The 27,994-nt window shown below is 39.9% G+C and overlaps 1 protein-coding gene across 3 annotated transcripts in view; it reads left to right on the top strand.

Annotated features, from left to right (window-relative positions):
- The window catches only part of LOC126258990 (leukocyte tyrosine kinase receptor-like), a 717,375-nt gene that overhangs the window by 317,850 nt on the left and 371,531 nt on the right, over nt 1-27,994 (top strand). For all 3 annotated transcript variants that reach the window (XM_049955685.1, XM_049955687.1, XM_049955688.1), the window contains exon 3: nt 17,776-17,906. In XM_049955685.1, the coding sequence (XP_049811642.1) occupies nt 17,776-17,906 (131 nt within the window). The remainder of the gene's footprint in view (nt 1-17,775; nt 17,907-27,994) is intronic.

Consider the following 27,994-nt stretch of genomic DNA (forward strand, 5'->3'; position numbering starts at 1 on the left):
AAGAAGGAATGTATTAAAACTTCATGCATGATGCGGCAATTTTTCACACATCTTAGTGTTTATGACGTCATATCTCTTGAACTATGTTATCGTATGAGTAGTTACATTCTGCGGCGTACGTCGATACTGTCTGTGAAATATGCTGCAAATAGTTAGTAACAGATGAGTACTTAATTTAAACGTGAAGCATGATACGACAGTTTTTCAGGCATCTAAATGTTTATGACGTCATATCCGCTGATTTATGTGTCGTACAATAACATAATGTTGTAGGTACACTCAGTGCCATATGTGCACATTGTCTGCAAAATGTTTTGAGAATGGAGTTAGTATAAAAGAAGTAATAACTTTAAATGTCATCAACAAAGCGGCCGTTTTTCACGCATCTCATTGTTTATGATGTCATATCTCTTGAACTATGACAGCTAGGTAGTTCTTACAGCCAAAGTGATTGCTACCTGACAGTAAAGGATATGCGCGCCAAGTTTTGTTGAAATTGCTCCAGTGACGTAGGAGGAGATATGAAACATACATAAACATACAGGCGCGCGCGCACGAACATATACATACATACATGTTTATAATCTGTATGGATTCCTCTCGACACATCCTGTATTCGCAGATATGTCGGGAAGGCAGCCATGAGGATAGTTCGTACAGCTGGCTGAATTTTAGAGAGTTCTTATTCTGGATCTACTGAGACCGGTATTCCTTCCGACGGAGTGCCAACGTGTTATACGAGGAGAGTCAACTGTCAAATCACTGTTGGTGCCGGAGGTTGAAGAAAGATGCAAATGATCGTCGCCCTCGTTCTGGACGCCAGGCGATTGACAATAATCTCGTGTAACAACACGTATAACTTGCATATGAAAGCATATATTGCTCATAGCATCTGGTCACACAAGAGTCGGTAGCTCATTCCCAAAAACACTCTCTGTAGGATTAAAAACAACGCGTGAACGTTTTGAGCTGGAAATGTTAAGCGAAAATTCCATTAATCGAAAAGTGCCTGCAAGTCAAGAGAAAAAGAAATTTCCTGTTAGCGAATGTCATTGCACCCTCTTAATGACAACGCCGGAGGTAAGAACACAGTTCCTGCACTTATACTGGTAGCACCTTAGGCTTTAATCTCATATTTGTTCACGTAAGCATTGGTACACAATCGGCAACTTGAAAGTCCTGGCGGCGACTACCATGTGAATGTTCCACCCGACTCAGAATATCTTCGTCGCCTGGCGAGGTGGTATTCATTAGTATTCTGGCAAGCTGAGGCCTACGCGGGATGGGAGAGTATGGTTTATCACAGGAAAAGATAGCAACAGAAATCTATGGGCTCAGGATCAGAAAACAAAGTACTACAGGTGATGATGAAGTCCCACACTCCTTGCCAGAGCGTAGGGGAACGACGCGGGAGACCCGCGCCGCCGTACTAGGCAAGGTCCTAGTGGAGGTGGTTTGCCATTGCCTTCCTCTGACCGTAATGGGGATGAATGATGATAACGAAGACGGCACAGCAACACCCAGTCCGGTCGAGGAGGCTACAGCGAGACCACGAGCAGCGGACGTACTACAGGTAATCGGTAGCTTATTGCAGATTTTAAGTCAGATGTGAAACAACTCATGCAATCAGGCCACAGAAGCTGTTAAACAGGTGGCGAAATCGTTCTTAGAAAACGATGGCAATGCGAAAGGGAACAACTCCACTACACCATCCACTTGCCTTCGGATGTGCTGGGTTAAATATTGAAATACATTGTTAGCAGCTATTAAGATTCGTAAGGATGTCAAGCCCATGAGTTTTGTTTAGTCACAGACAGACGGACACAGGTCATTCTTGTTTTGAACAAGGGTCAACAAACAGACGCAGGCCTATTTCGCTGAAATCAGAACGTTGTCGAATTTCGGAACACTTTGTACTCGCGTAGCATGACATTTTTAAGAATAGAAAATGTCCTCTGTTGGAATAAACATGGATTCAGCAAACATCTCTCGTCTGAAACCTAGTCCATGTTGTACGTCCACGAGACTAAGAAGGCCCCTACGTTTGGCCATATTACTTGACTTCCAGAAGGCGCTCTGTATAGTTCCACACTGTCGTCTTGTGAACAAAATTCGGACGTGAGAAACGTCAAGCCAGCCTTTTGATAAGTTTCAAGAGATCCTAGCAGAACAGAGTCTGTCTTTCTTAATGGAACAAATCATCAGACGTAAAACTAACTTATGGCGTGCCCCAAGAGAATGTTAAAAAGACCATTATTTTTACAATACATATAGCATTATTTTTTACAATACATATAACTAACCAACGGATAACGTCGGAAGTTTCGTAAGGCTTTTCGCAGATGATGTTATTGTATACACAGAAGTCGCAAGGCTAGAAAATTATAACGAAGTGCAGGGAGACCTGCTGAAGATCGACTCTTGATGCAAGTATAAACAAATGTAGGATATTGTGAGTAAATACTCTGAAAGATACATTATTGTTTGATTCCACGATTGCAGAACAATCACTGGAAGCACAGACAACCATTAAATATCTGGGAGTATGCGTACGGAGAGTTTTAAATGTGCAACGATCACATAAAACTAATTGCAGATAATGGCGATATCAGAGCAGATATCAGACAGACTCATTGGAACGATCCTCAGGAAGTGTAGTGCATCCTCGAAGGAGATGCCTGAATACTGTCGGTTAGTCTGGGGTCCGCATCAAACAGGAGTGATAGAAGAAAGAGAAAATATCCCAAGAAGAGAAGTGTTTTTCATCACATGTCAATTTAGTAAACGCGAAAGTGTCACGAAGATGCTCACCCGACTCACCCGACTCCAGCAGCAGACGCTGCAGGAGGGGCACCGTGCGTCACTGCGTGGTTTACTATTGAAATTCAGAGGGAGTATGTTCCAAGAAGAGTTAGCAATACATTGCTTCGTTTTATGTACATTACGCGAAAAGACCATGAAGGTAAAATTAGAGTGTTCCAGCCTCGCAGAAAGGCTTACCAACAATCGACCTTCACGAGGATAATTCGCGACTTCAGCAGGTGAGGAAACAAGTGGTACACAAAGTATTCTCCGCCGCATACCATAAGGTATCGCGCGGATTATAGTTGGAGGTGTGTTCAACAACCGTGCTCTAGGGGTGCCAGCACAGTAGCTCAGGGGTGTTCAGACAGAGGACTGGCCAGCCTCTGTCATTACAGAAACTGAACCAAGCTCTTATCGATGGAATTTGATAGGAGTCATACGGAATCGCACAGAACCACTGACGATAAACAAAGAAACAGATCGAAAGAAAAAGGAGGTTAGCATCTTTGACCAGTAATCCAAATGTCCTGAGTCCCCGATTTCAACATAGCCACTGTTTAAATTTTCAATAATACCCATCAGCAATTGAGGCGTAAGACTTCCGGCGCCAGAAGGCACCCTCGTCTTCTGACGGTCTTGTCAAAGAAGGCGGAGAAGCAGACAAAAGTTCATGCCACTCTGGCGTCCTTAGACTGGGATACTGCCATTAAAATGCGGAAGAATCAGCAATGATCTACAGCATGAGTATACACAACTCAATGGAAAATACAGCGTTAAAGACACATAGTATGTGTCCATAGGACATGAGACCTGTAATTGGAAAAAAGGGTTATGATGCTCTTTCCATTGGCAGAAGATTTCGAATTATCCCCCACTCAGATGACTGCCAAGGGGGAGTTGCCCATGAGAAAAAGATGGAATAACCAACGGAGGGATAAAATTATACGAGTCAGGGAGTGGAAAGTCAGAAGTATGAGCGTGGTAGGGAAGCTAGAAAATCTGAAAAAGAAAATGCAAAGGCTCAATCTAGGTATAGGAGGGTCAGTGAATTGAAATGGAAGGAAGACAAGGATTTCTGATTAGATGAATATTGGGTACCATCAAAAGCAGCACAAAATAATATAACGGGAGTAAGATTCGTTACGGACAGTAAAACAGGGCAGAGCGTGAGTAACTGAACACTTCAGTGATAGAGTTGTTCTCATCAGAATCGGCAGCAAACCAACGCCGACAACAGCAGTCCAGTAATGCCGACGTCGAAATTAGAAGATGATGAGGTCGAGAAAATATTTAAGGATACTGATATGCTATGTAATGGTCACGTAGTATTGGAATGTGTTTGTAGGGGAAGGAGTAGAAGAAAGGATTACGGAAGATATGGGCTTGGTAGTAGGAATGAGAGAGGAGAAAGATTGAGTACTGCAATAAATTTCAGCTAGTACTAGCGAATACTCTATTCAAGAATCACAAGGGCAAGAGGGATACGTGGAAAGGGCTCGGAGACAGAGGAAGATTCCAGTTGGATTACATCATGATCAGGCAGAAATTCCGAAAGCAAATATGGGATTATAGGGCGTACCTACGAGCAAATATAGACTCAGATCACAACAAGTAATGATGAAGAGTAGACTGAAGTTTATCAGAATTATTCGGAAGAATCAGTGTGGATGGATGGGGTATACTGAAGTAGTGATGTCTGATGAGACGCCATTGACGTTCGCTAAAGATGTGGATACTGCTACAAGAATAACAAAGTAGGCAGTTCAGTTGATGAGGAATGGACAACTTTAACAAGAGCAATCACAGTAGTTGGAAAGAAAGACATAGGTACAAAGAAGGCAACTCCGAAGAAACTATGGGTAACAGAGGAAATAGTTCCAGCGATCGGCGAAAGAGGGAAGTAAAAAAATGTTCACGGTTCAAAAATGGCTCAAATGGCTCTGAGCATTATGGGACTTAACATCTGAGGTAATCAGTCCCCTAGAACTTAGAACTTCTTAAACCTAACTAACCTAAGGACATCACACACATCCATTCCCGAGGCAGGATTCGAACCTGCGACCGTAGCGGTCGCGCGGTTGCAGACTGAAGCGCCTAGAACCGTTCGGCCACAACGGCCGGCAATGTTCACGGAAAGACAGGAACGCAGCAATATAAATTGCTTAGGAATGAAATACATAGGATGGTAGGATATGTGTTAAGACATCATGGAATAACTTCCATACTAGACGGAGCTGAAGAAGGTAAAATCTGTAGAGGAAGACAGAGACTGGAGTACATACAATAAATAGTTGGAGACGTAGGTTGCAAGTGCTACTCTGAGATGAACAGGTTGGAACAGGAGTAGAATTCGTATCAAAGCAGTCAGAAGCCTGATGACTATTTTAAAAAATTAAAAAAACTTTCAACGACCTCTAATGTGTGATGCTAAAAGAGAGAAGTTACGCATCACAAAATTCCCAGAGAAGTCGACGAAGATATTGCCACGCTCTTCACATATATCTCATAACAGCCAAAAAAGCAAAATTTTAAAAATTTGGGCTCATACAGAGACGTGAAGACAAAAGTCCCTTCACGTCCGCTCTTCAAGACGATCAGATACTACCTGCAATCTTCATAATCTATGGCTACCTCCAAATATTTGGATTTTTCTTTTTACTTGTTTTTTATTTTTTTAGATTGAAATTTTTAACTCTTAATTATATACGGTATGTCCGTAGCGCCATGGAAGCGAGATAGGTGATGATTTCCCGCCTGTGTGATTTGAGATACGAAACAAGTGGCCGATAATGTCCAACACAAACGCATTACGATCGATAATTCGTTTATTTTCCACAACTTTTATCATTTTTGCGATGCTTGTTTTTACGTACTCTGCTGACATTTGTAATGTAAGTAGCGAAATTCCACATTCCCGCCTTCGCTCTGTCTTTATATGTTTACTGACATATTCCATAGATCATTTGCACGATAAATAGTAATTACGTGGAAAGTCAGTTAACGTTCACATCGCAAATTAATTGTAAATATGACTATGTGCTGAAAATTTTAAGCATTTTTTTAAAAGCAGAATGATGTGAATTAGAAACTCCTACCCACCACCTTTTACACATTACAACAATAAATATTCTACTACGAAATAGAAGGAGTTGTCAAGGAACAACTTCTTCAGTTTGTTCTCAAATTTTACTTTGCTGTCTGAGTAAGCTATCAAAAGCTTTAGTTGCGGCATTGTGCACCCCTTTTGTGCAAAGACAGCCTTAATGTAGAACAATGAATGCCAATTTTCGTCCTATTGTTGTAATTATGTACATCATTGTTCCTTTCTAACTGCAGTGGATAATTTACAACAAATTTCGTAAGGGAATAAATATACTGTGAAGCAGTACTCAGAATGCAGAATTCCTTAAACAGATGACTACAAGGTGATCGTGCGTGAGCGCCACAGATTATTCTAACAGCACGTTTTTGAGAAATGAAGACTTTCGTTCTTAATGATGAGTTACCTCAGAACGTTATCCCATATGATATTACTCAATGAAGATATCCAAAATATTTCAGCTTACTGGTTTGTCTCTCACCAAGATTTGCAATTTGGACCAACAGTGCCTTGATGAACTTGTGGATAGTATGCCACGACGAATACTGGCATGCATCAATGCAAGAGGACGTGCTGCTGGGTATTACAGGTACTGGTGTGTACAGCAATCTGGACCACCACCTCTGAAGGTCGCGCTGTATGGTCGTACAACATGCAATGTGTGGTTTTCATGAGCAATAAAAAGGGCGGTAATGCTGTTTATGTTGATCTCTATTAAACTGTTCTGTACAGGTTCCGGAACTCTCGGAACCGAGGCGATGCAAAATTATTTTTGGTGTGTGTATGTGTCAGTTTGTTTTCATTCTTCTTGCACCTTGCCAAGTTTCGGATGTATCAGTGAGAGACGTATGTCGGGTTCCTCTTGTGAGTGTAGTTGCATTACTCTGTTTTCACGTTTTGGTGACTACATTTTTCACTGGTGTTAAAATATTTACACTGAAACCGAATATCCTAAACGGTGTGTACTTTGACCGATTTTCAGATTGAAATGTGATTATTGTGATCGTTTTTTTTTTTTAATTTATGATATTTATGGTAGTGAACATAGGGGCTTATACGAAAGCATGACGTACAAATTATTACAATACATTCTATAAAACGCAGTGGAAGTTATGAAAGAATAGTGGGTGGTCAAAGTTAGCATGGATATGGGGACACGTTGACCGGCCTACACTTCTACCACAACTGCCAAATACCATTCCGTTTGTGGTCGATATTTCTAAAACACATCGAAACTTTGACCACCCAGAAATACATACACCGATCTATAGTTTTCTTAAGTGCTTTAATAAGCCTCGTAAAGGAAAAATAAGTAGTCTGATACATATATCGAATAAATGTAAATGTCGTGTGATTAGGGCCTCCCGTTGGGTAAACCGTTCGCCAGGTGCAAGTCTTTCGGTTTGACGCCACTTCGGCGACTTGCGCGTCGATAGGGATGAAATGATGACAATTAGAATAACACAACACTGAGTCCCTGAGCGGAGAAAATCTCTGACCCGGCCGGGAATCGAACCCGGCCCATAGCATTAGCATTCTGTCGCGCTGACCACTCAGCTGCCGGGGGCGAACATAAATCGAATAAAGTGATCCGTAACGAGTTTGTTTGCGTGGTCATCGTTCGCAGCAAGTACAGAAATATTTCTTTTGTGAATAAAAACCGTCTTTTCTTGTGCACAGGATTTTATTTCTCCCAGACGCGTTTCACCTGTTTCTTTCCCAAGGCACCATTAGTGGGATCTAGAATGATACAGTTTTGTTTTGATATGTATCATTTATAGATTATAAATAAGTAATTACTTATTTACATAAAACGCGAGACGTGAACTGTATTACAATCTACAAATAACACATTTCAAAATAGAACTGTATCATTCTAGATCCCACTGATGATGCCTTAAAATGAAAAGTCGAAACCCGTCTGGGACAAATCAAAAACAGTGCAGCAAGAAAAGGCGGTTACTATTAACAAAACAAATATTAGTGTAATCCATCATCAGAATTATAAGTGTAATGAAAGGATTTAAGGTGGAGTTCCAAACACATAGTTCAAAATCAAGATGAGGATAATTCCTCCAATTTCATGTATTTTAAACCTACATCTTTGTTTGAAACCATCCAGTGCTGTTAGAAGTAAGGTTATGTGTTCTTCATTTATCGAATCAATATCTGACACTTGTGGCCAAACAAAGTTCATTCGTTATTTCCGGATATATCTGACACATATTATACCTAAATCACTGCCTGAAACAGAGCAGCTCGCAATTTGAGCGATATATGAATGCCATTTGTTTTCCCTAGTTGTATGCACATTAACAATTACAAAAGGGGACTTGTCTATCTATGGATTCTTAATGTTTGTATTCTTTAGTTCCACACTGTCATTGGCTGTTTAATAAAATGAGTGTCTGTAATCCTGGGGTGACAATGACTAGTGGTCAATGTAACCCCGAAACTGTGGAATTATGCACATGACCTCAGAAATCTTAATATACTGGTACATACAGACCTCTTCCTAAGATTTCCACAGTCTATAAGTTGTCCTACTCCTTTGTCCACATGGTGACTTCAGGAACTACAAGAGATTCAAATTTATTGTCCGAGGTCGTTAACAAGTACGAACAGTTTGGTACTTAACTCATATCGATGGCTGCGTTGTTGTCTTCGTAAAGTCTAGAGGTGATTCCACTGCAAAGTTCCCGCGGTTTTCTTTGTGTTTGGATGAGACTAACTGGTTTGTAGGGCGACGTGGTATTTTGATTTTTAGAGAGCAAGCGTTACATTGGATTTGCACATCACTATTTAATTCATTTATTCACATTTAACACTTCTACACTAATATCAAATAAGACATTGTTTTCCACCACATCTGTATCACCACCTCCTCCAACCCACGCTCCAGATCCAAAGACCGCCAACCACTCTTCCAAAGATCCACCTCCTTCACGCATAACTAAAGATAACAGTCTCTTAGTTGTTAAATTCGCAGTCAAAGGCTATATTTACATAAAACATTACACGTAAAGAAATTACTGACATACATGATTTTACGTTCTGTTATACTACCCCCCCCCCCCACACACACACACAAGTCCATGCATGCCATGCATGGGATTGTGTCGCTATGGAATAAAATATATCTAATACACACATCATAATAAAATTTCCGGTTCCGAAAGTTAGTAATAAAATTAGTTTCCCAAGTGATCTTAGTTATATATATACTTTCCATGATATAGAATTTGAAGGTTACATTGGCTGTATTGAGTAATAAGTGAAATGAACTTATAGCTAACAACAAAATATGGCACCTTATATTTAATTGATCATGGTAGCTGCAGAGCCGTGTTAAGATTGGTACATAATTATATAGTATATGTATAAACTCAAGTTTACTTCAATACTGACTTAATGCATCTTAGTTAAACTCACTCTTCTGATAGCAGGAAACATTGCCAGCGGTTTCTTTAGAATATATTAAGTGAACTGTGGAATGAAAGCATCTCTCACAATCTTTTAATATAAGTGTTTCAATAAAATACCTTATGGCATGGCTTGTGCCCAAAACAACCATTAAATCTATTCGAAAATAAACAGGTTCTTTTAAACACATACATAAAATAGACATAGTTTAAAATGATGCAATACTTATACACAATGTTAAATGGTTGTCTCTTAGGGAAAATTCATGTATACGTGATGAATGTAATCACATGGTGAATCCAGTGCACATTAAATTATGCAGGATCAGCACTGTATTTTCAGAGTCAGATTGGTTTACATATTTATGATTTAAAGTTTTCATTGCTGTATCCTCACATTGTACATCTATGTCAGCTTTATAGGTCAAACTATGACAAACTCTACACTTACATTATGTAAGATTGTTAGTATTTATACCTTAACTTTACATCATTATTAAACAGTGTTTCATTTCGATTTACTCTTCTGTGCTCAAATAGCATATTGCCATGAATAGAAATTATTTCAAATTGTGTAACAGAGCACGGGATAAATTCCTAACAGCTCTTCATTCACTTTAACATTAAATTATCTAAACCATTACAAAATATTCTCCCATAATATAAACCTCAAAGTTAGTATCACATAACCTTCAATCCACCACAAGAGTTTCAAATGCAATACATCAACAACTGTCTCCATAATGTTGTAAACCTCAATACATTCTTAATTTGCATAATTAAATTTCATGACTACCCACTATATTTTTTAACACACCACAACATACCTGGTCTTTCAAAGCACACTCTCATAATCTGACAAGTACCTCCAGTTTGCTTTATCCATTAAATAATGTTCCATCTGACATAGCTTACAAATCACAAGGTTTTGTCTTCTTACACACAATCATTATTCATATTTTATTACTTTAAAAGTGTGCACATCATTAACTTTGGTTTCTGTTAAGAGACATTACTATGAAACTGTAGAATGGTTCGTAACCTGACACACTGATCTCATACCAAATTTAATGAATGGGTATATTAGAGAACAAAGAGAAATTAGTACAAACATAATCCACATTAACACAAAATCTACTTCATACTTTTAGCTGATGTAGTGCCACACTTTGACAGGAAGTTTTCCTTGAATGATATAACAATAAAGTGATATAGTCGGGCCAGTCAACTAGTGGTTTACAAGCAGCATTTTACTTGTTAATGACTATTTTATGAGTCATGTTCGTAGAGTTTTCACTCTGTAACATTGCGTGGTCCAAATAACTTCTTGGATTTTGGGTAGATTAGCCTATAGGCATTAGGGTGCGGGTTTTCCTTGATTTCAAAGGGGCCTATATACAAGTCAAAAAATTTCTTTATTTCTGAACTCATCAGTTTAGATTTTTTCTGTGTTTTTACTAAAACCAGATCTCTTGTCCTGAACTGTACTCCTTTACTTCTTGCATCATGTCTCCATTTTCTTACCTCTCCTTGTCTTTTCATAGTGTTCCTAACAGTTGTCTCTCTTTCCTGGGGTGTCATAGTTTGACAAGGTGGGCAATCAACATTCTCAGAAATCAAATTTGCAGGTCATATATTAAACATTACTTCATAAGGTGAAAAACCAGTGGATGAATGCTGTAGGCTGTTCATTACATCCTCGAAGTCAGTAACATTTTCAATCCAATTAACATGATTTTTACTACAATATGCCTTCCAATTTTCCTCATGTACCTTTCTGCTGGGTTACTTGATGGATGACAAACCGAAATCAAAATATGTTTTATTCCTGTATCTTCAATAAAATGTTTCCATAATTTAGATGTAAACTGTGACCCCTTATCAGACATGATGGCCTAGGATTCGTCAGCTTGATGATAATTTGTTTACTTGTTGCTTGCTCTCTTTAATGGATACAATTTTATAAATTTAGAGAAAACATCAACTATAACGAAGATGTAACTGTACCCTCCTCTTGATCTTGGTAGTGGTCCATATAGACCAATAGCTGTCAATTCAAGGTTTTTATTTGGTAAAATGTTTTGCATCAATCCTTTAGATGTTTGGTTACTCACTTTTACTCTCTGGCAACGTTCACAGGTTTCAAGTTTTTTCTTCACTCTCCTACTGATATTATAGAAATATACATTTTCCTGTATCTTCTGTATACATTTTGTTGCTCCGCAGTGTCCGAAGCTTTCATGTATGTAACTGATTAACGTGTCAATACAATGTTCAGGCCAGTATAGTTTCCAATTGTCTATGTCAGGTCTAGGTCTCCTAAACAAAATCCCTTTTTTTACTTTATAATACTGATCTACCTTTTCTCCTCCCTTTTTCCCTATATAATTTTTAACCAACTTCTAATTTTCATCTTGGTTTTGGTTTCTACGAATATCATTACAGATTTTTAGTATTAAAGTTTCATCTTTTATACCCTTTAAGTACATAAGTTTGAACTTTTTCTCCTCTTTTCCATAAGTATTTTCAATATCTGCACCTACTGGTAGTCTGAAAAGGGCATCTGCAATGACATTATGTTTACCCTGAATAAATTTGATCTCATAGTCAAACTGTTGAAGGAATAAAACCCACCTTGTTATATGGTCATGATAGAGTCTGCACTCCTGAATGTAAGATAGAGCTTTATGGTCAGAGAAGACAATTACCTTGTGCCCTAACAGATAACTTTTAAACTTATTGAATGCCCAGTGGATGACAAGTAGTTCCTTCTCTGTGACTGTATATGATTTTTCATACTTTTGTAAAACACGGCTAGCAAAAGCAATAGAATGGTGTTCTAATTTTCCTTCTACTTCTATGTTTTGAAACAATTGTGCCCTTAAACCTGTCTCACTACTATCAGTCATTATACAGAATGGTAACGACATAACAGGTCTATATAACATATGACTTTGGGACAGTTGTTGTTTTATTTCCACAAATGCATGCTGACATTCTTGTGTCCAATCCCAAACAGTATTCTTTTTTAGTAAGTTACATAAGCAGTTTGCATTTAAAGCTTGGGTACTAAGAAATTTTCTATAGAATCCAGAGAGACCAAAAAAGGACTTGAGTTGTTTTTTGTTCTTGGGAGTAGGGAAGTTTACAATGGCCTCAAGTTTATCCTTATCAGGTAAGATTCCCTTTTCTGAGATATTATGCCCCAAAAATTTCAGTTCATTAACTCCAAAACAACATTTTTTCCAGTTTTACAGTCATTCCACCTTCCCTCAATTTTGAACAGACTTGTCTCAGAAGGTTTAGATGATCTTCCAAGGTTTTTCCAGTTACAAGAATGTCATCTACATATACTATTAATTTTGAAGACAATTCATCACCTAATACAAAATCCAATGCTCTGATAAATTCAGCCACAGATACATTCAATCCAAATGGGACAGCACAATATTGGTAACTTTTGCCACCATACAAAAAGGCAGTATACTTCCTAGAATCAAGTTCAAGTGGTATTTGGTGAAAACCAGATGTCAAGTCAAGGCTACTCATAAATTTTACATTATCAAATTTGTGCAGAAGTTCATCCATATTGTCAGGATGGTCATTTTCTCTAATCAAAAACTTATTAAGGTGCCTAGAATCAAGTACAAGTCTAATCCCAACATTTCTCTTAGACACAACTATTAATGGGGTGTTGTATGCACTTCTACTTCTTTCTATAATCCCCCAAGTTTCCATTTTTTGGATTTCCCTTTCTACATCTTTTTTCCTGGAGAATGGAATGCGATATGGTTTTAGGAAGAAATGATGATGATCTCTGAGTTGAAGTCTGCACTGATAGTCTTTTACCTTCTCTGGTCTCTAACTAAATGTATCCTGAAATTCCCATAACACTTCTCTTAACTGATGTTTCTGACTTTCGTTTAGATTTACAGCTTCCTTCAATTTGACTTCGACTAATTCTTCGAAATTTTGTTCATTTATACGATCAAAGGCTGTGTTACCACTTATGGCTTGATTATCTACCTCGCTTACAACAGCTTTGATATGGTTACAAGAATTACTACAGCTAAGGATGAACATTTCTGTTTTCAGAATACTATTTTTCTCAGGTTCAGTAATTATAACACTCTTATCTTCCCAAGAGAAGCTTACACCCACTTTTAAGACCCAATCCATGCCAATAATTATATTTTCTTCTAACCTAGGGACCAGAAGGCTACCCTGCTCAAATTCCACAGTTTCAATTTCAAATGTTAACAATACTTGACCCTTAACTACCTTACTTTGATTACCAGTAGCACCTCTGATTTTTACCCTTACAACCGGCATTTCTACAAAGTTCTTACCATCCCTAATTTTATCTCTACGTTTTTCTGATATTGCACATAAGGGGCTTATGTTAATGTGTGGAAGGCAAATGAAAAGTTAATACCTTTTCATCTGCCTTCCCCTCGGGGACTTCATATAATAAATCTTTTTCAATTTCTTTATAATTTCCATCTACTTCCTCCCTTTCAGTCTTCACCAAGTTCATCTGAGTTTCAGATTCTAAGTTACTGGTATCAAGTTTACACTTTGGCTGCACAAAAAATAACTCACTACTGTTTATGTACATTTCACTCAGACTCTTTCTTTTACTCTCCCACCAGTGTGGGCATAAAATTCTACTAGTTATACTTAGATGACACCAAAACACTTTGCTACTACAACTCTCATTGTACTGGTTCCACAGGATTTCCAAAATTGGCTTCCTTTACTTTCAATAATATCACGCAAATCTAATTCTTTCACAATATTTTCACTTTTGTTATCACCTCTTTGATTAACCATGAACTGATCAGGACAGACATGTAACAATTGATTTTCAGCTGTCACTTCACTATTCTTATCATATTCCTTTGCTTCGTCACCACAACTATCATCAAGTTTCAACACTTCATTATTTATTTCAATAAAAACATTGTACTCACCTTCTGGTTTGCATACTTTTCACATCAATAATACTAACATCATCACTACTATGGTATACTTTACTGCCAGTTTCATCTATTTCTCTCTCTTTCTCACTTTCTATGGTTGATTCTTTTTCCTGATGCTTAGGTTTATCATCAGCTGACTCACTATTACCTTCTTGTGTGAACAACCCCCCCCCCCCCAATTCTGAACTAAAACATTTATTACTCTCTTCATTATTAGCTTGCTCTCCCCTTTTTGCCCAGCTGTAAAAATCACTTAACATCTCCTCTTCCAGAATTGAATCAGAACTTTGATCTCACCTATGTTTATTTTGTGGTGGTCTACTGTGCCACATAGCATCCCAAAATTTTTTAGCAAAACTTATATAATTCACTTGATATTGCTGGTTTTTAACCTGTTTGTTAATGGTATGGTTATTTACACTATTTGGTTTTGTGTGAAAGTTAGTGGTCCTATTATGTTTAAATCTGTTCGCCCCAAAGCTGTGGACCCTCATTGAGGCGGTCCGGAGTTTTCCTGATGGCTACCTCTATTGTCACTCCTCCAATTTGTATTCATTCTGTTGTTACCTTCCCATCTGTTGTTCCTAGTTACACCATTGTTTTCCCAGTTTCTCCCTCTCCCATTACCATTGTACTCTCTTGTTCGATCATATTGGTGTTCATTCCTAAAATCTCTATCGTCCCTTCTAGGGTTCTCCCCACGGTAATCAGAATTCCACCTCCCACCGTAATGGTTTCCATTACTAAACTGTTGCACATTTCTCTCCATTGTCCTGTCTAATTTGTCTATATATTTTAGAAACTTGTCTAAACAGTCTTCAGGTCCATGCACTAATTCCCACTGTATTCTTTCAGGTAACCTTCTTTTAAGGGCATCAGTTTGCGTCATTTCGTCGAAGGGTTTATCTAGATGCACCAATTTCCTAAGTTGATCACTGCAAAAGTCTTTCATTGAGTGGTTTCTGACCCTGAAACTAGGCCCATTTAAAAATACACTTTTTACCCTACCCTGTTCAGTCTCAGACCAAAACTTATTTAAGAAACTCTTCTTAAAATCATCAAACGTTTTCCACTCATCAAAATGTTGGTTTGCCCAAGACAAGGCTTCTACCTCAAGAAATTTTTTGACAAATTTAATCTTTAGATTATCAGACATACCAGGAACAAGATTGTCAGAGCAGTGTTGTAAAAAGTCTACATGGTGTAAATTATCACAAGGAAAACTTTTTACAGGTGAATTACTCCACACACTTCCACCATTCATACATAAATTTCTAGACACAAAATTATCTTGCATTTCAGTGAATCTCTTGTCTACTACACTTAAATTACATGTTACAGACTCTTGTATCTTATTTAATTCAGCATCTAAGGAATTAACTTTTGATTCTGTATCTAGACTTAATTTGTCTACCCTCTCCTCCACAGTTCTTTGAGCTGCGGTTAACCTTTCAATCTCTTTCCCTTGACTTGAGCTAACTGTGAACAATTTATTTTCTAAGGTCACAAACTTATTTTCTATAGCCTCAGTTTTGGAGTTCACGCCCTTCAAACTTTCTCCTAATTGAAGTTTTAAATTTGAGATCTCTTCTTTCAGTACATCACCGTTGCTTTTCATTTTTGCTTCTAGCGATTCACTGGATGCATTTATTTTCGATTCTAGGAATTCACTGTTTGAATTCATTGCCATTGTTAATTCGGACTGCATTTGTCCCATTCTGGCAAAGACTAACTGTACCCAGTCCTGTTGATCCGGTTTTCTTTCGGTTTGTGAGTCATCTGGATCGTCACTTACACCACACACATTCGAGTCTAACATTTCTCCCACTTTCTTTTTAATTTCTTCTGATAGCGTCATTATGACACCACGTGTTTGGACACAGTCTTGACGAAAAGTTTAAAAGAAAGAAGAATTGTACTTATCTTTTCCCACCACGACGTCGATCACAGGTCCACCTCTCCGATAATCCAGCACTTTGTTGGTTCTCACACTACTTTTTCTGGTGCAGGAAACGTGTACAATGTTAGTCATGTTTTACGAATTATAAAGTTTATACTTTCCTGCAAACAAAGCACAATTAGTCTCATCGCACTTAACTGTAATATCCCGGACGAGCTCCCAAGTTTAACAGACCTCTTCCTAAGATTTCCACAGTCTATAAGTTGTCCTACTCCTTTGTCCACATGGAGACTTCAGGAACTACAAGAGATTCAAATTTATTGTCCGAGGTCGTTAACAAGTACGAACAGTTTGGTACTTAACTCATATCGATGGCTGCGTTGTTGTCTTCGTGAAGTCTAGAGGTGATTCCACTGCAAAGTTACCGCGATTTTCTTTGTGTTTGGATGAGACTAAATGGTTTGTAGGGCGACGTGGTATTTTGATTTTTAGAGAGCAAGCGTTACATTGGTTTTGCACATCACTATTTAATTCATTTATTCACATTTAACACTTCTACACTAATATCAAATAAGACATTGTTTTCCACCACATCTGTATCACCACCTCCTCCAACCCACGCTCCAGATCCAAAGACCGCCAACCACTCTTCCAAAGATCCACCTCCTTCCCGCATAACCAAAAATAACAGTCTCTTAGTTGTTAAATTCGCAATCAAAGGCTATATTTACATAAAACATTACACGGAAAGAAATTACTGACGTACATGATTTTACGTTCTGTTATAATGTGAACAAAAAACTCAGTGATCTGTTTTGATAATTAATCAAGTAACATACAAGATATAGTTGGTTTTTCAGATAAAAGATAGCGATGGTTTCTACACAACCAGATTTTAACTCACTTTTTCGCATACAACTGTAAGTGCAACAGGTTCGCCAACTGCTTTGCAAGAAAATCGGCACTACATGGCACCATCTCGTATGTATTGATCGAACTTTAATACCAAGCAGTATACTCTAAACGTATAGCTAAGAGCCAGCACAGAGAAGTAAACCTTTCGATGTATGAGTGGTCAATGTAACCACGATGGTCAAAGTTACGGTTTGCGGTACTGTGAGTCACATGTACCAAAATACTCATAAAATATCTCTAAAAAAATTTTTGTCGGTGGACCCTGGAGTCATCCTGTAGAATCACTTGCTGAAAATGGTGATACTGCATTGGTGTATCAGTTTCCGTTCTTGGCAGCGTGTTTCAGAAGCAACAGACACAGGGGCTGCAATGTCGCTTAGACAGTAAGTTGTTGTTTTTTATTTTTTATTTTTTTAGGCATCTTCCATTATGCTTTGGTATTCATGAGATGTGGGTGGGCGGTTGTACAACTTTTTTTCAGCCAAATATCCCCGTTGGCTGTGTGTGGAACCCAGTAGTTTACAGTTGGGAATATTTTGGAGAGGATTTCCAGCTTCTACGTTCGCCTGACAATCAAAGGAAATCTTCCAAAAATACTTGGTCGGGGGCGGCAGCAGGCTGGCCTGATAGCTGACTCTCGTCTTTCGGCAGGTGGCGGCGGCACGAGTTCACAATTGGGCGCGTCAGCGAAGACTTCCAGTTTGCGCTGGAGGCCGTCACGGCCAATGGGATGCCCTCGCACCTCGCCATCGACAACATCACTGTCATCGACTGCTTCCCAGGTAATCACCGAACACATACTCATCTAACAATTTGCCAAGCTTTGCAAAAATTAAAATATGGCACTTCAGTTGTCCCTGCAAGTTAACGAAATTTTCGATGAACAGTACTGTCACAGTCTAACACATAAATCTGTGACATTCTCTGGTGTGAAAGTTGTTACCGTTAGAAAGCTGGAGCGATATTAGTACTCCAAGCGGTGAGAAAGCAGATAGGGACATGTGTCGTTAGATAATGAAAGTTGAACCTAGTTTTCTACTTAATTAACGAGATAATTGTATATTTTTGCATTCTATGCATTACTAAATTGCCAAGGGACATAGATTATCGATAAATAATTTATAAACAGCCGAATTTCACTGATCCGATGACATAAGGTACAACTTATTCATGAAGAATTGCTTTCGAATACGTGCATAATTGCCGCTTAATTCGCTGAACGTGAGAGAAAATAAATACATATTTCATACATTAATAGCATACATATCTGTTGTCCCTTCTTATTGTAATAGTCACTTTCTTTGACACGTAAAAAAAATTTCACGCGGTCTAATGATTTTCCTATTCTTACACTTCATTCAGCTTTCTGACAGACGAATATTTTTATGACTGTAATTACTTTTAATCCAAAAGGGTATATGTTGAAGATTCTTGCCGTTTGTGGCTCAGATGAAGCAACAATTGTGGAATTGGTATCTTCCTTTTGCGAAACAGCTTTATTGCTTTTTGACGTTTTATTATGACATCTGTGCGGTTTTCCCTCAGCTACAAGTGTGGTGATTTATGTGATACGTTAAAAAATGTAGGCATTACATTCCTTACAGGTTTCATACGTTCCACATTCAGTGAATTGCGCCAGATGTGTAGCAAAGAGAACTTCGCATTGTTGTGTTGATATATGACTTCTTTCTGCAAAAGATCATATCTTCTAGTGTTTAATAGCAATTTTTCGTTATTAAAGGAAAATGACATTCTTCAGTAAGTTTCTGCATGTTATAAATGAATCACAAATAAACTGTCTGTGATCTAGTTTCATACCTCCCAGAGCCCTTGGGAAACTAAAGAATGACGAATGCGGTGTCATTTTTTAGTTATTATCGATTTTTATGGCAATACACACACGCTCCCTATTGTAAAAACTACCTTAGAAATCAACATAAACAATAGTATTCGCATTCGTCCCGTATAGTACTCAGAAGTGTCACTTGCTGGCTTCTTGGAGCGCTGCTATTGCTGTGGGTAACAAAAACCCGACTGAATGTCGCAACTGTTATGTTGGACTGTGTTATTATTATTATGAGACCTGTGTTTCTCCCGGCGTGTACAATGTTCAAATAACTTACGGGAATGCGATAGAGTCGACAACCGCCGACATTTCGATAGGAGCACATACTGTCATTTTCATGGCAAAACTGCACACTGTAAACAGTAGCGCCATCACGCAACCAAAGATGACTGACGTCAGAAGTTATCGATAGCGAAAATTAAAAACCAACGGGTGAGGTAGCATTAACTCTGTCCGCTTCTTGACAAGGGAGAGAGCGGAGCCGGCCGAAGTGGCCAAGCGGTTCTGGCGCTGCAGTCTGGAGCCGCGAGACCGCTACGGTCGCAGGTTCGAATCCTGCCTCGGGCATGGATGTGTGTGATGTCCTTAGGTTAGTTAGGTTTAACTAGTTCTAAGTTCTAGGGGACTAATGACCTCAGCAGTTGAGTCCCATTGTGCTCAGAGCCATTTGAACCATTTTTGAGAGAGCGGAATTACACGCAGAATTTAAACAAAAACCTGTATCTCATATTTGTAAGGTTACTTTCTAATTTAATTTCAACTGCTCCCTTAATAACACCATCCCAACAGATGGAAGTGCATGTCAGAATCTCCATGTTATTATATCCTATAGGATGACCGGTGCCAAGATAATGTTCTCCAGTTGCGGATTTGCTCCACTGTTGTCAGTGTGTAACATGCAGTTGCATAACATTGTCCTGGCACCGGTCATTCTGTGGGATATAACAGCACGGCGACTCTCATATGCACTTCCAGCTATTAGAATGGTGTTATTAAGGAAGCAGTTGAGATTATCTTAGCAAGTAACGTTACAAGTAGAGACAGAGGTTTTTGTTTAAATTCTGTGCGGAATCCCGCTCTCTCCCTTATCAAGAAACAGAGACTGAGTAAATGCTACCTCACCCGTTGGTTTTTAATTTTCACTATCGATAATTTATGGCGTCGGCCGCCTTTGGTTGTGTGAGGGCGCTAAAGTTTGCGGTGTGTGTGTGTTCTGTGTGTGTGTGTGTGTGTGTTTACCTTTCAGGTATTGCTTGACAAACCGAGGTTTTAAATTCCTTGCACAGTGCTTACTTTTTTAAAATGAGCGGACGTGCTACTGTCGAAACATCGGTTTGTCGGCGATGTCACCCGGCTGCATTCCCGAAAGTTTTCTAAACAGTATCATTATTATTGTTACTATTATTATCATTATCGTTATTATTACTAATTTATTGGCTCGCTCCTTTTACAACGGTACTGATATGATGATACGGATTTAAACAACAAAATATCACTAAGTTAACTATGTCCCACTAGAACCTGCCGAGCTATTAAAAGGTGATCAAAAGAATTCCGTTCTGCACTTGTTATCACAGCGAAAGATGCAGTTTTAGATTTCGTAGTCTCCTTGTAACACAATGGGATGATCGGCCAAAAATTAAATAATGCTAATGATAGTGTAGTCAAGTGGTGACTTAATCTTCTTATGTAATCCTGAACCAACTTAAGTGCGTTAGCCAAGAGTGATTTACTCGTAGGATAGGATTCTCAGGTGAAAAAAAATGAAATTAAAGTTACTGTGAAACTCAAAGTCAATAATCTGTAGGCCTACTCATATACTCTCCGCAGCTTCACTCAGATATGGAAAAACAGGGACCAAGAAAAGTAAGAATGTAATGTAAATGACATTGATAATATGTAAGCATGCACTCAATGCGCGCTCGAAATATAATAACAAGCCCAACCCAAGCAACCCGAGCCATACTGTAATTTAACCAGCCCCATGCACGTGTACACCAGTTGCCAATACTAAATGCAGTGCGGGTTACTGTTTTCGATCAATCACAACAAAGGACGTATACGACAGGTTCGCATGCCGTATAATGGTGGTTTCCAATATTGCTAGCTACAGGAAATTGTTAGTTCATTACGTGAAATACCTGATCAGCGGATATTGGGAAATCAATGGAAATAAGTTTGAGTGCTGCTTTACTGAAAAATTGTACTGAGAGATGTGGAGCGAACACTCAGGGCTGGTTTAAGGCCCAAGCAACAGAAGCTACCGCCTGAGGCGCCAAGCTGTGAGGGGCACTAGCGGTGCCACAAGTGTAAGATTTCTATACAGAACGTATCACAATATTAGTAGCAGCCGATACGGCCACCAAGTTGAGAAGCCAGAGAAGTCAGAAGTGTAAGATTTCTATACAGGGCGTATCACAATACTAGTAGCAGCTGCTTGGGGCACTAAGCTGAAAGGGTTGACAGAGACGCCACAAGAGTAAGATCTGTATACAGAATGTATCAGTAACGACTCCTTGGGGCACCAAGCTGAGACGGGTGCCAGAGACGCCACATGTGAAAGATCTGTATACAGAATGTATCACAATATTAGTGACGGCCGCTTGAAGCACCAAGTTGAGAGGGGAGCCAGAGAGGCCGAAAGTGTAACATTTTTTATACAGAATATGTCACAATATTCGTAGCATCCGCTTGGAGCGCCAAGTTGAGAGGGGTGCCAAAGATGCCACAAGTGTAAGGTTTCTACACAGGACGTTTCACAATACTGGTAGGAGCTGCTTGGGGTGCCAAGGTGAGAAGGGCACCAGAAACACCACAAGTGTAAGAGTTCTATACAGGATGTATCACGGTATTAGAAGTGGGGACTTGTGGCGTCAAGCTGAGGGGGGCCAGATACGCCACAAGTGGAAAATTTCTATGCAAGATGTACCACAGTATTAGTAGTGACCGCTTGAGGCGCCAAACTGAGAGGGCCGCCAGAGATGCTGCGACTGTAAGATTCATAAACAGGGTGTATCACATTACTAGCAGCGAATGCTTGGGGCACCAAGCTGAGAGAGGCACCAGAGAAGCCACTATTCAGGACATATCACAATATTAGTAGCAGCCGCTTGGGGCTCCAAGCTGAGAGGAGCGCCAGAGTCGCCACTAATGTAAGATTTCCATACAAGGTTTATCACAAAATTAGTAGCGGCTGCTTGGGGTACCAAGTGAGCAGGGCGCCAGGGCCGTCCAAGTGCAGGTTTGCACACAATGCTTGTTACGATTGATAGGGAAAACTGATGCGGCAGAAAGATGGGAAGGGTGCTAAATGATAAGTCTCGTTTGTGTGAAAATTGCTCTCGAACTGGTCCTGCAAAAACTACATTAATATGTTAGTACTATTGCAGTGACCAAATTACAAGTGTATAACATTTTTTTTAAGAGAAAACTCATAATACGTGAAGATACGAAGGAATTATGGCATTAGCTGCTAGTGGGCATTGATTTAAATGAATGGGGAAAATTGGAACTCTGTGCCAGGCCGGGACTCGAACGGGGGTCTCTTGCTGACTGCTGCATCATCCGGACACAGTGGTCATCGCAACTGCACGGACTAACCTAGCACGCCTCTCGTCAGACCCAAATTCTACACTTACCCGCATACTACTAATGTAGTGGCCCTTTCCCGTTATCCTCTTTACTTGAGGTTTTCGCCGATTCCCGTAAGCGTTTGGTCATGTTGTGCAGTGGCCAATTGGTCGTCCTTACCTTAATTATACAGTATACTGGTATATCATTATAAATGACCTTTGCAATTGAGAGCCTGATCTTGTTTAGCAGTTTGTTTTATAACAGTCACTGCCGTGGCTGCACCTCACGTCACTGCAGGATTCCTAGATAATGTGACGACGATGACGTGCGATGATGGTAGTACCGGACCATGTTATTATAGCACTTGGCCTCCCGTAGGCGTCACCAGGAACACACACGGATGTTACCGTAAACAAGTACAGAGGTGTCTATGGAAAACGCATCGCACTGTGAATGCTTTCAGGTCGGTTTTTCATACATTATAAAGTGGTCCACTGTGTCGTTGTCAAATGTCACAATAAAATCTCACGATACCCCGACCGTAATGCCCTCACTCCCAGGTGAAACAATACTGTGGTCGACTAATATTTACCGATTCTGTGTTCAAAATAATGCCTCCAGATCCGTTGTAACTACAGATATATCTGTGGCAAGTAATGAGAAGAGTCCTGTGCTGTTACACCTGTTGTCGTGAGCTTGCTGACGCGGGCTTGCAGTTCCCGGGCGTACACAATTGGTCACTTAATTGTAGAAAGGTGCAAAGTAACAAAATCATGAACTGAAGTTATTACAAACAAACTGTCTGCAGTGCAGTGTTTTAATTATTTACTCCTCAAACTTTTCCATGTTACAAATGGGAGTATCTAATCATATATTAGATCCACCACTAATATGACACAATAACACAGTTGGAATTGTTTGATGCTGAAGGCAATTCAAACAGAAACATTTATGAAAGGTGCTAAGTACCATCAAATTATTCTAGGTACTACGTTCTTAGTTACACTCCACAGATCTGCATATAATATTCATTATGGTCATCCTTTTCCAGGTAAGGTATCATAGACTTTAAGGCTTTCTTCTTTTCATCTGTAATTGAATGGGTTGAGGAAATAGATTCAAAGTTAGCAAATTGAATGTTTCTTGCATATTTCACTTTTTTTGAGCACATTCACCTTACGGATCCTTTCCATGTCAATGTAACATTCTCTTATTGCTACATGTGTTACATCTGTTGAATCATATGTGAAGCTGACATCTTTTGAAATGTTCAGCTTCTTTGTAGAGAGTACCTCGTCTAACAACCTTTGCTCCTTCGACCATTTTGCATAGGTCGCTGGGTACAAATGCCTTCGTTACCGACTTCCTTTTCTCTATCAAGGCAAACTCAGAGTCACAGGGGAAGAAGCTCTACCACTAACAAGAAACTGTTTTTCTATTCACGTGAACAACCCATTTGCCACCAGGAAAACAAACAGAAATACCATCTTTCAATTCTTGTTTTGTGCAGCACAGTTGTCACTCCAAACAATAAGGTTTTTCTTCGTTGTTGCCGGCCGCTGTGGCCATGCGGTTCTAGGCGCTTCAGTCCGGAACCGCGCTGCTGCTACGGTCGCAGGTTCGAAACCTGTCTCGGGTATGGATGTGTGTGATGTCCTTAGGTTCTAAAAGGTTTAAATAGTTCTAAGTCTAGGGGACTGATAACCTCAGATGTTAAGTCCCATAGTGCTCAGAGCCATTTGAACCATCTTCGTTGTTATCCCAGTGGTTAACACTTTCAGAATGCATGACGCGATTTCATTTCCGCCCCTACCAGCGATACTCTCATCTCACATGCACATGTGAGACTGAAGCATATCAATCGATATGCAGCAAAATGAAACAAACACAACTGAATACCAAATGAAATCTTATGAAATCAGCAGGCAACTTAGCACAATTGTCATCTTGTGGTGGCAAATGTAACCACTTGGAACTCTCGGTGAACATAGCACTTTTCACATGTAATCATCCGGTCCGGTATCCTGCATCTTACAAACCTCTTATCACATTTTTTATGAATTCGGGAGTTAGCACCTTTCTACAGTTAAGTATCCAATTATAGACGTACTTACAGAGTAAGCCTATATTTCTCTACACAGTGTATCACTCTGTGGCATCGCGAAGCAATTTCAGTTCAGTAAGAGATACGACACAGTTCAAGGCTAATTCACATCAAGGCTCGGTCCTCTAAATGTTCAGATCTGATACCGTGCACACGCATTGTTCATTCACTGATTTGCGTCCATTGCATACGCGGAAACTATCTTCATACATCGTTGAATATAAGAGTAGCATCAGTTCACAGTTCACGCTATATTAATCACTGTCTTTCTGTAGTTCACACTGATAAGATGCACATATTAATTAAAACATTTGATCCGTATCTTTACGGATCAATTCAACAATTATCATCTCGTCATGACTGATAGTATCGCTCGATTGTTCAGTTTCGATGGTCGACAACAAGCTCCCTTATAGTAAATATGCTTACAGATACATTAAAATGCGTTATGTTCAGATCCTTGGTTCAGACAGATATATAATTTAAACTGATCGACAATTGCTGATAGATATGTAGAGATACCTGTGCGGGAGGCCTGCGGAATGAAGCTGAATACTAGGGAGTAAGATTAACACGTATTTATTACTAACAACGGAACGCACAGAAAGCTGGCTTGCATACAATACTATCGTTCACAGCCTAACCTCCTTGTTCACAGCGAACTGAGAACGGCTCGATTCACAAAGATATTCCTCCATGCGGAGGGAGGGTGAACTAATAACGCTGCCAAAAAGTTTTATTTATTAATACACTACTGGCCATTAAAATTGCTACACCACGAAGATGACGTGCTACGGACGCGAAATTTAACCGACAGGAAGAAGATGCTGTGATATGCAAATGACTACCTTTTCAGAATATTCACACACGGTTGGCGCCTGTGGCGACAACTACAACGTGCTGACATGAGGAAAGTTTCCAACCGATTTCCCATACGCAAACAGCAGTTGACCCGCGTTGACTGGTGAAACGTTGTTGTGATGCCTCGTGTAAGGAGGAGAAATGTGTACCATCACGTTTCCGACTTTGATAAAGGTCGGATTCTAGCCTGTCGCGATTGCGGTTTATCGTATCGCAACATTGCTGCTCGCGTTAGTCGAGATCCAATGGCTGTTAGCAGAATATGGAATCGGTGGGTTCAGGAGGGTAACACGGAACGCCGTGCTGGATCCCAACGGCCTCGTATCACTAGCAGTCAATATGACAGGCATCTTATCTGCATGGCTGTAACGGATCGTGCAGTAACGTCTCAATCCCTGAGTCAACAGATGGGGACGTTTGCAAGACAACAAACATCTGCACGAACAGTTCGACGACGTTTGCAGCAGCATGGACTATCAGCTCGGAGACCATGGCTGCGGTTACCCTTGACGCTGCATCACAGACAGGAGCGCCTGCGATGGTGTACTCAACGACGAACCTGGGTGTACGAATGGCAAAACGTCATTTTTTCGGATGAATCCAGGTTCTATTTACAGCATCATGATGTCGCATCCGTGTTTGGTGACATCGCGGTGAAGGCACATCGGAAGCGTGTATTCGTCATCACAATACTGGCGTATCACCCGGCGTGATGGCATGGGGTGTCATTGGTTACACATCTCGGTCGCCTCTTGTTCGCATTCATGGCACTTTGAACAGTGGACGTTACATTTCAGATGTGTTACGACCCTTGGCTCTACACTTCATTCGAACCCTGCGAAACCCTACATTTCAGAAGGATAATGCCCGACCGCATGTTGTACGTCCTGTACGGGCTTTTTTTTTTTCGGTACAGAAAATGTTGGACTGCTGCCCTGGCTAGCACATTCTCCAGATTTCTCACCAATTTAAAACGTCTGGTCAATGGTGACCGAGCAACTGGCTCGTCACAATACGCCAGTCATTACTCTTGATGAACTGTGGTATCGTGTTGAAGCTGCATGGGCAGCTATACCTGTACACACCATCCAAGCTCTGTTTGACTCAATGCCCAGGCGTATCAAGGCCGTTATTACGGTCAGAGGTGGTTGTTCTGGGTACTGATTTCTCAGGATCAATGCACCCAAATATCGTGAAAATGTAATCACATGTCAGTTCTAGTATAATATATTTGTCCAACTAATACCCGTTTATCATCTGCATTTCTTCTTGGTGTAGCAATTTTAATGGCCAGTAGTGTATTATGCTTCATTGATGGTGAGCTCCACACAAATATAATGAATAAAACAAAATAATAAAAGAAAATATGTTTATATAGGCTCCCTAGAGCTATACCTTTAAGTTTTCACAGTCCGTTTTGAGACAACTTGGGAGTCTGGTATTACCACAGAGACATGTTGAAACTCGTTTCCACATGGTTTTTATCTCGTCTGCCAGATGCCTGTAATGAGCCGTCAGCTCATTACAGGTGGTCGGCAAATTATGGGCCTTGGGGCAGCGATGTCTATACGGAAGGGGCTTGTCATTTTTATTGATCACTTACATCAGGTTTGTTATAACGGATTATTTTATCGGTTGTTATCTTATGATTCCAATAAATTGTTTTCTACAACAGTAGGAGAATCTTATCTCTAGTGTCTTTCCTTAATTGATACTGCTGTTCCGTAATCATGCAGTTGTGATCGCTGTCATTCACTCATTGTAACTCTACCTAGTTTACTTCGTCGTTTTGTTTTTTCAGTAATTTCTCTATGTATGCTGGCTGAGGTCAGACTCGATCCTCTTCTCTAATTACTTCTCGTTGAACATCTTTAACTTTTCTTTCAATCTATTTATTCTCTTTCGGTGAGAAGCTGAACGTGTTTCTCGCTCCTCATCTATTTCATTCTTCGGCCTGGAATCTTACTGACTGGAGTAGAATTGTCTTAAATGATGAGTTCCACTTCGAACTGAGCCCGATAACCAGCGAACACGTGTCTGAAGAGTCCCCTGACGACGGTGGACTACTAACCTGAGTGTCATCCGCCATACGGCCCGACAACCAGGAATGATGGTCTGGGTGCCATTTCTTTTCATAGCAGGACCCCATTTGTTGTCATCTGCGGCACCCTTACAGCAGAGCGGTACGCTCATTTTACGCTCCGTTTCGTTGCCCCTTCATGGAAAAACCTTCTGGGCTTATTTTTCAGAGATATCCCCCCCCCCCTCCACCCCGCACACAGCGAGAGCTTCTATTGCTCGTGTTCGTGCTTCCGAGACCCCACTTGGGCCAGCAGTGTCGCCGGACATCTCCCCAACTGAGAACGGTCGGTGCATTATGGGCAGAGCCCATCAACCACCTCGGGATTTTGACGATCTAAGACGCTAATAGAACATAATTTTGCACTATATCCCTCAGGAAGACATCCATCAACTCTGTTAATCAA

This window comes from Schistocerca nitens, chromosome 1 (assembly GCF_023898315.1).
Source record: "Schistocerca nitens isolate TAMUIC-IGC-003100 chromosome 1, iqSchNite1.1, whole genome shotgun sequence".
NCBI lineage: Eukaryota > Metazoa > Arthropoda > Insecta > Orthoptera > Acrididae > Schistocerca > Schistocerca nitens.